Below are 12,133 nucleotides of genomic sequence, written 5' to 3'. Positions count from 1 at the left end.
TAAATATTTTAGTTGTGCGTCGTAAAATACGTGTTGTCTGTTCTCTTCGTAAGAACCTTTGATGTGGTCGTTGCTGGGTTGTCTAGCAATGTTGTATCTCAGACAACTAACACTGTCGTATGTCTATGCATAGACAGTGGAGAGGAGACCCCTCCACTGTCTATGGTCTATGTTGGTCACCTTTACAACATAAGGCAGTACGTCCTCCGTATTTTCACAAATGACATGTTTCTAAGATATGTGACATATACGTGGTAGTCAGATCAAGCGAGATCATGTAAACTTTAAGAATGTAATCTACAAATGTGTGATTTATAGGGGTTATACTAGGTAGGTATGCTGCCGATCGATCACAGTCCGGTCTATTATCATTCCTACATACTCACGTCAGAGTCAGAATAAGAACAATAGACGTGATATAAACAAAACAACCATTGTGCTAATCGCATCTTGAAGTCAGCTTTACAAGTGTCTGTGATAGCAATCTCATCAAAACTGTACACGCGGAGGTTCGACTGGAGGTGAGTTCGGCTTCAACCTACGATGAGAAAGGTCAGTTTTCCACGTTTTCATCAAGATTATGTTTGAATTCGTGAATTACAAAGCGACCGCACTGCATAGACATTTGGAGGGTCATATAAAAACTCATGAAACCTTTCAATTTTAATGTTGAATTTAAATTACGTACAAACGACACAAAACGATGGCAATAAAGGTGAATAAAGACATCTAGTCGCTTTCACCACATCAGATTTTATAGATTGTCACGTGAGAACGTTTCTATATCGTCTGATGCTACCGTGATGTAATCGTCCGGTGCAAACCGATCACATAAATAGTGCTATCTAGAGACTGGTGTCGTCAACTTTATTCTAGGACGTAAGTGTAAATACAAACACACATTTTGAATACTACTTTTGAACGTTTATGGATAAAATCCTTGAAAACTGTAAATAGCAAGTGACGCAAATGTGGATTTGCCCAGTTTTTGATAGGGACATACACATGCTGTATTGTTGTCAACAACAGAACAATGGTGTTACCCATAAATGGTGATGACTTCACCGGGTATGCCCCATTACACAATGACAAACAAATTTTGCTATCTTTCGTTCCTCCAAATGTCTTTGTGTTCTTACGTATCTACGCTGCACAAATTCATTTAATAACAGCATACAGCAATTTTTTTAATGTAATTCACAATTTTAGCAATTGTTGGTTACATTTTGTAAAGTGCATAATTGTTTCTCAGAACGAGGGAGACTACGCCATTGGAAGCAAAGCTGAGGGAATTTCCCCACCTTGTTTTGCTATTTTTAGAACTAATTATATATGCACGCATGTGCATTTCTGATTTCCACAATGGCTGCGTCATGAGGCTCTGCCTCAAATGATCGTTTCTGGTAAGTTTTTAGTCTTTCGTGAGACGAGTTTTACTTATTTTACCCACCACAGTGCAATGCCACATTCACTTGAATTGACACCTTAAAGTACGGTGGCTGAAAATCAAACATCACTCTCCGATCCTTGCACGCCGTGTCACCGTTACTGTTTAGTACTGGTTACTTTTTTTAAAAATGTTCGTCCATTTCTCACAACGTTCGAAATATTTCTAACGACTACTGATTCCATAAGAGAAAACAAACCAACACTAGTTTCATGGCATTGAAATCAGACGGAAAGCGCAGAATGATCACACAACGTTAACTGAAGTAGTTGAATTCCAGACATCGTTTATCAAACTCGTCCATCTAATATTGGAAGTTGATTCAAGGCGGATTGTGGAAAACCCAATTTTTCACCGGGTTTTTCCCGTCCACGCAGTATCCTGTTTCGACGGTTGTCTAAATCATGTCCAAACATAGGAATGGTGCAAGGCACTCATTGTTGCCTAGAAGTACCCAATCATCGGACACTGCTTTGTTGACAATATTAATAAAACATGACGAGTCAAGTGTTAGTTGGCTTAGCCGCTTACGATTATAATTAATATTATTTTGGTTTTGTAATATAATTTATAAAAGAAAACGTATGAATGCCAAAACCCTTTTCACTGCATGTAGACCTCACTGATATTTAGCACAGAGAACGTTACGCATCTTGCCAAAATTTTGCGGGACTCTAGTAATAGTATGCTCGCATCTTTTTGGGTATGGAATATCAGGCAAGACTCACTAATATTAATAAGTATACAGAAGGTACAGTTGTTTTTATTATGTTTGTCAAGTTTTTATTTCGCCAAAATGTTGACTTGTGGGAATACCCTGTGTTTCCACTCACTCATTCAGTATGCATCTCTGACAGACCCATAGTTTCACGGAATTCATTCATATATTGCTCCGGGATTAGGGTCCGGCAACTGCACCGGAATATGGAAGGGTCCGGGCGGGGGTCCGGGGAAGAGAGGACACATTTGATTGTAGACGCCTAAAAGGGGTCAACTTTCAAAGTAATATTTTCTGGATAATAAATAACGAAGTATTCAAATGAAGTCTTGACCGAATTCTTCTTGTGAAATGCTCTTTAGATTGTTCTTTTAAAGATGAACTTCACACGGAAATTTCGCCATTTTAAGAAAAAATAGAAAACTGAAGGCGGAAAATATTTCAATATTTGCCTATTAATACATGTGAGAACTGACAAACTGCCATGAGACAGGCTACCTGTGTTCGAGACTGTTCGGTCATAGTTCACAGTACGAATTCAAAGAAATATTATCTTTTACTATACGTAGGTTGGACACTAAATTGATACTTTCACCTAGTGTGCGAACCTTTTGTCCGTCCGGTCGACGACCGTAAGTTAGTAAGTTGTATAAAGTGAGGATGACTGACGCACGGCACGTACCTACGGAATACATTTCTATTATTATAAAGTGTGACGTAGTGCAATGACGTAGGCTACAGTGAAGGTCACATTGCTTTACTGTATAAAAACACACACTAATAACAACATCCCAATAATATTCCTACTGTTTATCGCACGGCTACATATTTTGTCATTGGAATTGGATCTTACTCTTTTTAACTGTAAACACTACTTTTGTGAATCCTGAAGATATCTTACTCACACTTCATTAACTAACTCGTTCAAGTGTTGTGACTAAAGTGACTCAAAGACTCCGCATGAGTAGTGGGGATGAGAGGTGTATTTGATGACTGATTCGCATGTGATTCCATATTTCGTTTAAATTTAGACTTTTGCGAGTGGATGCTTTATAACCTGTTATGGATAGCTGTGAACACGTACCGTCTTTTGGACATCGTATACCAGAATACCAAGGTCACGGTCGACTTGACGACTTATCTCAGCACTCACAGACTAACTTCGCACAACTGGAAAGACAAAATGAAAAGCTGGAACGTGAAAACGCTAATTTGAGACATCGGGTGAATGGCTTTCAGACGTTAGGTAAATTAACAAATTGAGTGTTCTGTGTGTACTAATAAAACTACTCCGTCTGGAAACGACAAGGTGTCACAAAGTTTATAACATGGTTCGGGAGGATACATAATTCAGTAAAAAAACATGCTGTACCGTCTTTTGTCGCTTCAGACTTCTTCGTCTACAATTTAATGCTTTTCAGGAAAACGCTTTTAAATGTTATCACTGATTTGACATGAATTATATATCGTTGACCGTCACGAGTGTTACAGGGGGAGTATCGATATTTATTCAACCAGCCAAATCGGCGTTATGGCTGCTACTACTACTATACTGTATACAGTAGGCCTGTGCGTCTCTATTACAACATAGTATTTCCCGTTACAACTCTACTCAATTAGAGGAAGTAGGAATACAGAATTGAAATAACTGATAATATGTTTAGGAACGAGGGTGTGTCCTATCCCATGAACTTAATGTTGCGGTGTTTGTATAATGTACCAAAGACAATCGTTGTAAGCTTATTTAGATGGTATATCAACCGAAGTCTTCATTCTTTTAATAGCTGGTATGTTGGACCAATCAGAACTCCAAGTAAAGCGACTCAAAGAAGAAATCGAAGTGTTATATGCATCCCAAAAAGCTAGTGCCAGAAACGGTTCAGGAGAAAGGGGTCTCAGCTCCCAAAGATGTGACCAGCTTAAACCAACATCAACTTTAAGGCTGAACGGACACACGGAGCATGACAGTCAAGGGGTGAGACATTCTTTCTGGTCAGTGTCTAGCAATGGCATGTCAGGGTTACTCACACTGGATGTGTTTCCGACCACCTACAGCTGTGCCATTACAGAGCTGGGTACTGCACGGCCACATTCGGGTAGAGCCACGGAGGTAGAAAGGACTTGTCTTATAGTGTTACCATTCTCCCAAACCAAAGGTGATATTTCTACCGTGACATTGCGAAATGTCTTGGACGGTGCCGTAAAAGAGGCCGTAGTGCCGTAAAAGAGGCCGTGGTTTACGACGATGGGTGTTACTATCTCAATGGTGTGGAGAGCTTCTTGAGATAGTGACACCAAGACAAGTCTCTTTGCTAACACTGGTACTGATTTTAAAAGTACACAATCGTTTTCCTTGCAAAATATTACCTATAGATGTCTTGAGAAAAATGGTACACTCTTGGTATGAAGTCCTCAAAATATCTTTGAAACCTTCACTTAAAAATACGAGTTCAAGGCAAATCATAATGACATTGAAATCCAGTTACCCAGAACGGGAGGGGAGACGTTTACCATTATAAACTGTAGTGCCCTGAGTAATAAAGAGGCATGTGAACATGGTGCCTTCATCTTTCTCAGAAATTCTTCGACAGCCAGGAAACTGGATCTGTTATGATCCAATGAGTAATTACATATAATTGATTACAAAGGACGTTTAGTGATAAGTTATTTATCTGATATTTTCCATTACAGACGCACAGTGGAAAACAGTACTCCTCACAGAATTCTACGAAAGGAGCCTTGCTGAATTCTGGCTCATATCTGACTAGTCAAGTCGTTTGTGATTCCTCCCCCTCGGACGTTGATCAAGAGACAGAAGCACATAACTCTAACACAGAGAGAAATACAAGTATGGCGTCAGAACATGGCAGTGTGAACTCACAATCTCCTGATATAGCACCATTACAGGTATGTTTCTTTTTGGCAAAAGTGTCATCTCAGAGAATGCGCTTTATACTCCACAAGTTCTGAAATTTCTTTCAGGTCACTCCTTGTTGCAGCACCGACCCTGTGCGACAGAATTTACCCTTTTACGGTTTGGTTATACTGTTCGAACAATTTCGGTTACATTTCTGGTTATTTCTCATTCAGAGTGTACATTCCGAAGAATTCCGAAGTGAGATACTTTCAGAAAATCGTCTCCAAAGCAGAAGAGCAGTAACTTCATCCAATGCGTCGTCTGCAGAAATGGTAGAAGTTCCCGCTGGGGCGACAGCAACCGAACCACGTGACATGGACAGATACGAATCATTTCCATCACTTGCAGTTAGAAATCTGGAAGCAGCTGTAACAGAGTTGGCCGGTCGTGATGAAATTTCTGCTTTAACAACTCACCTTACTAAAACAATTACCCAGCTAGTGAAAATCGACAGAGAGAACAATGCAAAAACGGTATATACTATTTTTTTAATGAATTTGAGTGGGTTTTCAGTCAAAACGGATAGTGAAGTTCGGATGTAAAAGTCAGGTGATGCCTTTTGTCCACTTTGCAGTACATTGCGCATATAAAAAGTCACAAGACTCGCCTTCAAGTATGACGTCAATTCCTATTCGATCGTGCAAAGAATATACGACAATGAACACCTCTTTGAAAAAAGTTGGAAGTTTTGATTTTTGTGGGTTGTAAATCAAATTTGGGCAAAATGAACACTCAGCAGTGATAGTCACCTGAATATTCCTGGTTGAATTATTTAATGTATGATTTATAAAGCATCTTTTTGTTCCTTTCTTTCTTTCAAATTTCTAAAAAAAGTACAGGTGACACGAAATTATATTTACGCATTTGGAAGTAGGGCGCCCTCTGTGTCAGAAATCTAGGCAACGCGACTGTCGTTAACTAGTGTACATTGTGTTCTTTTTATAGGTTTTGAGCAAAACTTTGATGTCCGAAAATGCAGAAATGAAAACACAAATTAGACGAGTTAAAGAAGAGTACGACGAGTTGTTGAGCCGTCAAATGTACGTACCATGGGATTTATTTAATACGCATAGATAATTTATTTACTCCTTCAATATCAGAATACCTATAAAACGATTGGTGAAATAGGAAGGTTCATTCGCGATATCGCAATTCTGGTTAATTTTACTTTATTTATCAGTTTGACTTTTTTTCCTATTTAGGGAAGAGATAGATGCACTCAAAAAAAGCTTACGTAGACTTTATGAGGATAAAGAAAAACAAGAGTACGAAATCGTCGATAAAGCACAAGTGGAACAAGCAATGAAAACGTCGTCATCGTCTCCAGAAACTAAACATTCAAAGGTCAGTTTAAACTACATGTAATGAACATCATTTCCACTCCATTCTCGGAAAAAAAATTACCTCTTTCGTTATGTTCGTACTAAAAAAAAAGAGGTTTCTCTCGAAACGAAAGGGAAATATCCCGCAAGTCGTTCGTATTTGTTCAGACTTCACCGTACATGGATGAAGTTCCTTATCGGATGTTGAATTCCTATTATCTCCCCTATATGCGAAGGAAGGGGCGGGAAGTGAGTCTTGGTTTCTGGTTATTTTCATTTCGTAAAGTTCATGATATCATTGTGTTATCCTGTTCTTATATTGATTCAGGCGGAGGACGTCATGCTAACCGCACCGCCCAAGAGTTCTGACATTGACTTTGACAAACTCAAGAAGCGAATCACAGAACTCGAAAAACAAAATAAGGAGGTTGGTAAAAAGTTATTTTAAATTCAAGCTGGGAAATATGTGTTGACGATAATTATTGATATTTGACACTTTAATATATTAATGTTTTGTATATTTTCAGTTATTTTTATTTCTTCATCATTCCCAATGTTTTCGTTTTCTTGTGTAATGTTGTCGGTGGCCGAGTTGTTAAACCACTTGCCCCTTACCACATGCGGTCGGGTTTCGAACCCATTCTGGGTACGATTAAATTTACCACACTGTATTAAAGTAAGAACAGTGTCGTTCAGTTTGATTCTAGTGAACAACGCAGGTTTTTCCCGGGTACTCCGGTTTCCTCCTGCAATAACACTGAACCTTCATCCTGTTCTTGGCTATTCCTGTCGGATAGTAAATAACAGAAAATAAAATTTAAAAAAATTAAAAGTAAGCCTTACTGCCAAAACTCAAGGCTATGGTTGTTCATACGTAAAGAATGACTGCGACGTTACATAACCGTGATGTATGGGTTACTAAATTTTCACAAAATTGTTTTATTCATATAGATTATCCACGTCAACCAACAATGGGACACACACTATCAAGGTATGAAAACAAACCTTGAAACACACATACGGGACCTACAAAGACAAAACCAAGAGAAAGACATCGAAATCACCAGATTGCGATCAGGACAGAGTCTATCTTTCGATGACAAGAGACAAAAAGATGTTGATCGTATGCTGATTGATGCTAGGAAGAGGGTCGAAGTCGAAGAGAGTGCCAGAGAAAGCGCTATGCACGATCTCCAATTAGAGAAACAACGAGCTGAGACGCTGCTTCAAAGAGTTGGTGTTTTGGAAAGACAAGTAACACAGCTTTTGAAGTTGAAAACTGGAATGGAAAAAGAAATCAAACGATTGAACCAGGTAACGTGTAAAAGCTATTTTACTTACAGGAGTTGACAAACTGAATTTTATTTCGGTGAAATGGCTCCGACTCTATGCAGTTACGAATGATTATGTTGTGTCAGAAAACGAAGGTGTTATTAAAAAGAATGAAAGTTCTAAGAAATATTGTTCACAAGATGTCTAACCAAGGTGTTACTTTATATTTAACTAAATACAGGCACTGGTTGAAATTCCTCCACAACCAAGAACCAGACAATCCGAAGGAAATCCAATGAATGCTAACGATATGAGAAGTCACATCGAAGCCCTTGAGGCACAAGTTCTCACCTACAAAGAAGACTTCGAATCGGAGAGACGTGATCGAGAGAGATTGGCCTCGGAAATGGACGAACTGAAAACGCAAAAAGAAAATGCTCAAGAAGAAAGAGATACATATTCACAACAGGTATTATAAGATAGTTTTTAGATCATCGTTGCGAGTGTCCTGTCATATTTACGGCAACGCAGAGAGAAAAGAAACATACCTGTAAAGGTCACGTGCTATATAAGGACACTTGGAATTCATACTGCCATGTTCTGACGCCATACTTGTATTTCTCTCTGTGTTAGCGTTTAATGTTCCTCTGCCTCTTGATCAACGTCCGGGGGGGGGGGGGAGGGGAGGAATCACAAACGACTTTTCGTAGAATCCTGTAAAGAGTATTGTTTTCCACTGTGTATCTTTAATGGGAAATATCACATAAATGAATTGTTATCATGTCTTCAAATATGCTCTGCCGTGCGAAAATGGTAGCCAACTGTTTTACATCCCACTTTCAAGTTCTACGAAATAAAACGCAATAGAAGACGGATAAATCGTTCGCTGGACGTTGCAATCGGGTGTCACATTCAAGTTCTTTCGTAATATTTAAAATTAACACATTTCTATAACTGTAATGAGTAATAATATTGATTCAATAAATAGGTTTATATTTGTTACAAATGTATTATGTCGATAAATATGATACTTGCATTAGGTGAATGTGGTGTACGTCATATCCAATACTAAGGTTATTATTAGCACACAGCTACAACTACCCAAAGAACACAGACAATTTCGACAATGTCGTGCTTTGATATTCCAAAGTGTTAGCAACCAAGTGATGTATGATCCCAGCAACGCTTTCTGTTTCCGTATATTGAAAGCACGAATTGTGATGTCAAGAGTTATTGTTATTGTCACGTGATTGACGGAACTATTTTGGTTGCTTTGTAACCTTAGGCCCGGTGGTATGAGGAAGACTTCCGTCGAGAACAAGAAGAAAAAGAGAGGTTACAGAGAATGTTGAGGTCTCGTGTCAGAGACGACGATTACCAGGTAGGAAATTGATCTAGACCAGGAAGAACTGATCGATTATTTATGACAGGGAAATGACCTTGAGTAACATGTAGTGCCGATGCGGAACCATTGCTTCCGCCTTTTGCTGTATAGATGTTCTAACTCTTACATATTAAAGGAAAAGTTGTATGTTCTTAAATTGTACAAGGAAGAAGCCTTGCCAGTTTTCACAAGGAAGTGAGTTTTTACAGATTTCGGAAATTATGCAATACGAACATTTCTCTAATTTAAAACACTGCTTAAGTAAGATACCCGGATGTTTCTGGAGGTGATAATCGAAAAATTGTCGTATTTGAAATGTTTTGAATCGGAGCCACAGCTTCCCCTGTACCCCTAACTAACAAAGAATGAACAAGCCTATCAGTTGAAAATATTAAAATATGAAAGTCCAAGGTTTACTCTTACCTTTGTGTGAAAAAAACCCTGATAGGCTGTGTTTAGAATAAGGAGAGCCCAAATTATTATGCATTCTGTATTATTATATTTCCTTCGTATAAAATGAGGAGAATGTATTTGAGTACTTAGTGTAATGACTTGTGAGTAAGGGAAAATGACCATGACTATGGCAAACCAGATTAAATTTGTTACTACAAATCTGAGTTTCTCGTCTGCATTTTCTTTCGCGCCACTTTATTTTGACGACACATTTTATGTTACAATATAACATTCGACCTCCACAAACTACAAACCTGAGTTTGTCGTATGTATTTTCTTTCATGCCACTTTATTTTGACGACACATTTTATACCATTCCACCTCCACAAACTACAAACCTAAGTTTGTCGTTTGCGTTTTCTTTCGCACCACTTTATTTTGACGACACATTTTATGTTGTTTACAGTATAATATTCCGCCACCACCCCCACCACCACCAGCGGAGAAAGAGAGGTATGTCCGAAGACAAGCTGAGTATAATTACGAAAGAGATCCGTACTATAGATATGGTCAATATCGAAGGGAACAACAAACCAACCAACCGCCAGCGTATTCAGCCCAAGATCTACAGCAGATGAGGTTTAACCAAACGTTACGACAAGTATGTCATTGTTTGATATTCAAATGTTATTTCCCACATAAGCTCATATGTCAGTCATGTACCAATGGTTATAAAAGAAACCATTAACTTATATTGTACGTAATTTAAATACTTCGCGCTTTTCGGGATGACAGTTTCTTGTGCTCAGTTTTTTGAATGAATGCCAATACCGTATCCGTTATTAGTATTTATGTTGTTAAGTTATCTCCAGGAAATAAAACATGGTACATTTTCATCAGTTGGCATCCTGGCCTTTTGCCAGAACTACCCAGCAGAAGATCAGATAGCACAAAACGGTTCCTCAAAATCAATAATATTGGTTTATTTGTGAGCATCTTCATTTGTTTGCTTATTTATATATTTATTTTATTTTCAAAGGGAACATTACTACATCGTGGTCAGCCTGGTTACAGAGACCATCGTCCCGATGGCTACCCACATCCTGGGCAAAACTTAGCAAGAAATGATTTGGAAATAGATGGTGTCGATGACATTGATGACGAAGGTCAGATTGAGGTTGATGTTGGGAGAAACCTAAAATGTCCCAGGTCAGTCTACCTGTCTATATTTGTGCATTATAGATTTTTCATAAGACTGTTTTCAGCATATAGTATATTGTGAATTATCGCTTGAAATAATTTGAAATAAAGTTGTGTGAAATTTAACAACTACAGACAAATGTTACTGTATTTTGCGTGAATATTGCCATAGAGGTTCTTCTGTTTATTTTATCATTATACCTGAATACAGACAGATCAATTTGAGCACTGATATTTAGTTTTATTCCTATTATACAAACATCGACAAGGATTGTTGTTTTGTTTTACAGATGTGAACGCGAGTTCCTGGAAGAAGACCAGCTGGAGTTGCACGTCGAACGTTGTGTGCATTAGCAATAGTTTGAGGGACCTACCCTGTGCAACGAGGTCCACTGTTGATTCCAACAGTGGGCCTCGTTGCACAGGATAGGTCCAAAGCAGTAGTTTCAGTGGTATGAATTGTACATAGCATATTTAACAAACTACATCCAAATACAGAGATAAATAGTTAATAACAGAAATTGTTTATCAGAAGTGAATGTGATGATATGGTATTGTTCAATACAGACCACTGTAAAGTTACTGTAGTTCTTTCCCTGTATATATGGAAACAACTTTATTGTAAAATCTAGAAACCGGCTGTGGATAGATAATTTTCTACTCTTTCTGCGCTCATTCCTTTTATTCGCTAATTGCGTAAGGTATGAGTGCAGAGAAACTCAGGGAAAAGAAGAGAACAGTTTAGCGCCATCATATCATATCTAGTCTGCCAGGTACGCCTTGACAGTCAATCTTTGTAAGAGCATGGCTGAGACACGGCGTATTTCACAGTTTAACCAATATCCTAACCCACAGACTTGTTTGTGCCTAACCACACAATAACATGCAACATGCACCAATTGAAGACAAATAAAATGCCAAGACCAATATCTGAGTATGTGGAATTTCTTCTATGACGATTGACTGACCCGGAGAGTGTTGTGCGCTCCTGTTTATCACAGGAATTAATTGAACTTTACCACCAACATTTTATCTTCTTTCTCGCTTTTTAAATTTGAAAGATTGTAACCACAACCTTTGTAACCTTTGTACTAGAAATAGTATGTAATAAGTTAATTATTTGTATTATTTGTTAGCAGATATTTAGTACTCGGTGTGAACTAACTAGTAACTTTCGTAGGAAATTACTACAGTTTGGCTTTTCAGTCTTGCATTTAGCTAATTGAACGTTTTGTAACTCCACTGTACTTTGAAGACCGCTACAAACTTTTTAACTTTAGTTCTACCATAAACAGTGGACCCCTACCATAGACCCGTCCACTGTCTATGGTTCTGCTCAGACAACTAAAAATAACATTTTGGCGTCCATTTAAACAGTTCAGAGAAATTAAAAGACCGACAGATTTGAGCTACAGTAGGGTGGAATTATTGGGGTGACTTTGGAGGTTCCCGCTGATTGGATCGATCGAAAGCACTGCGC

The 12,133-nt window shown here is 38.3% G+C and overlaps 1 protein-coding gene across 3 annotated transcripts; it reads left to right on the top strand.

The window, feature by feature from the left end:
- The first annotated feature begins 1,331 nt into the window (after window positions 1–1,331).
- On the top strand, window positions 1,332–11,580 carry LOC144451933 (uncharacterized). 3 transcript variants are annotated; one of them, XM_078142849.1, is made up of 14 exons: window positions 1,332–1,403; window positions 3,197–3,411; window positions 3,950–4,140; window positions 4,857–5,072; window positions 5,256–5,555; window positions 6,028–6,122; window positions 6,285–6,426; window positions 6,733–6,831; window positions 7,356–7,718; window positions 7,918–8,145; window positions 8,962–9,057; window positions 9,920–10,114; window positions 10,493–10,662; window positions 10,944–11,580. In XM_078142849.1, exons 2-14 carry the CDS (start codon window positions 3,228–3,230, stop codon window positions 11,005–11,007), a joined length of 2,343 nt encoding a protein of 780 aa, XP_077998975.1. In that variant the 5' UTR covers window positions 1,332–1,403; window positions 3,197–3,227; the 3' UTR covers window positions 11,008–11,580. The 3 variants fall into 3 exon arrangements, with proteins under 3 accessions (XP_077998975.1, XP_077998976.1, XP_077998978.1); XM_078142850.1 differs by lacking the exon at window positions 3,197–3,411 and having other exon boundaries at window positions 1,334–1,403; XM_078142852.1 differs by lacking the exons at window positions 3,197–3,411; window positions 3,950–4,140 and having other exon boundaries at window positions 1,364–1,403.
- Window positions 11,581–12,133: the final 553 nt, after the last annotated feature.

Source organism: Glandiceps talaboti, chromosome 22 (assembly GCF_964340395.1).
Source record: "Glandiceps talaboti chromosome 22, keGlaTala1.1, whole genome shotgun sequence".
NCBI classification, from domain to species: domain Eukaryota; kingdom Metazoa; phylum Hemichordata; class Enteropneusta; family Spengelidae; genus Glandiceps; species Glandiceps talaboti.
The sequence above is the reverse complement of the archived record's forward strand: the minus strand, read 5'-3'. Positions and strand labels throughout refer to the sequence as shown.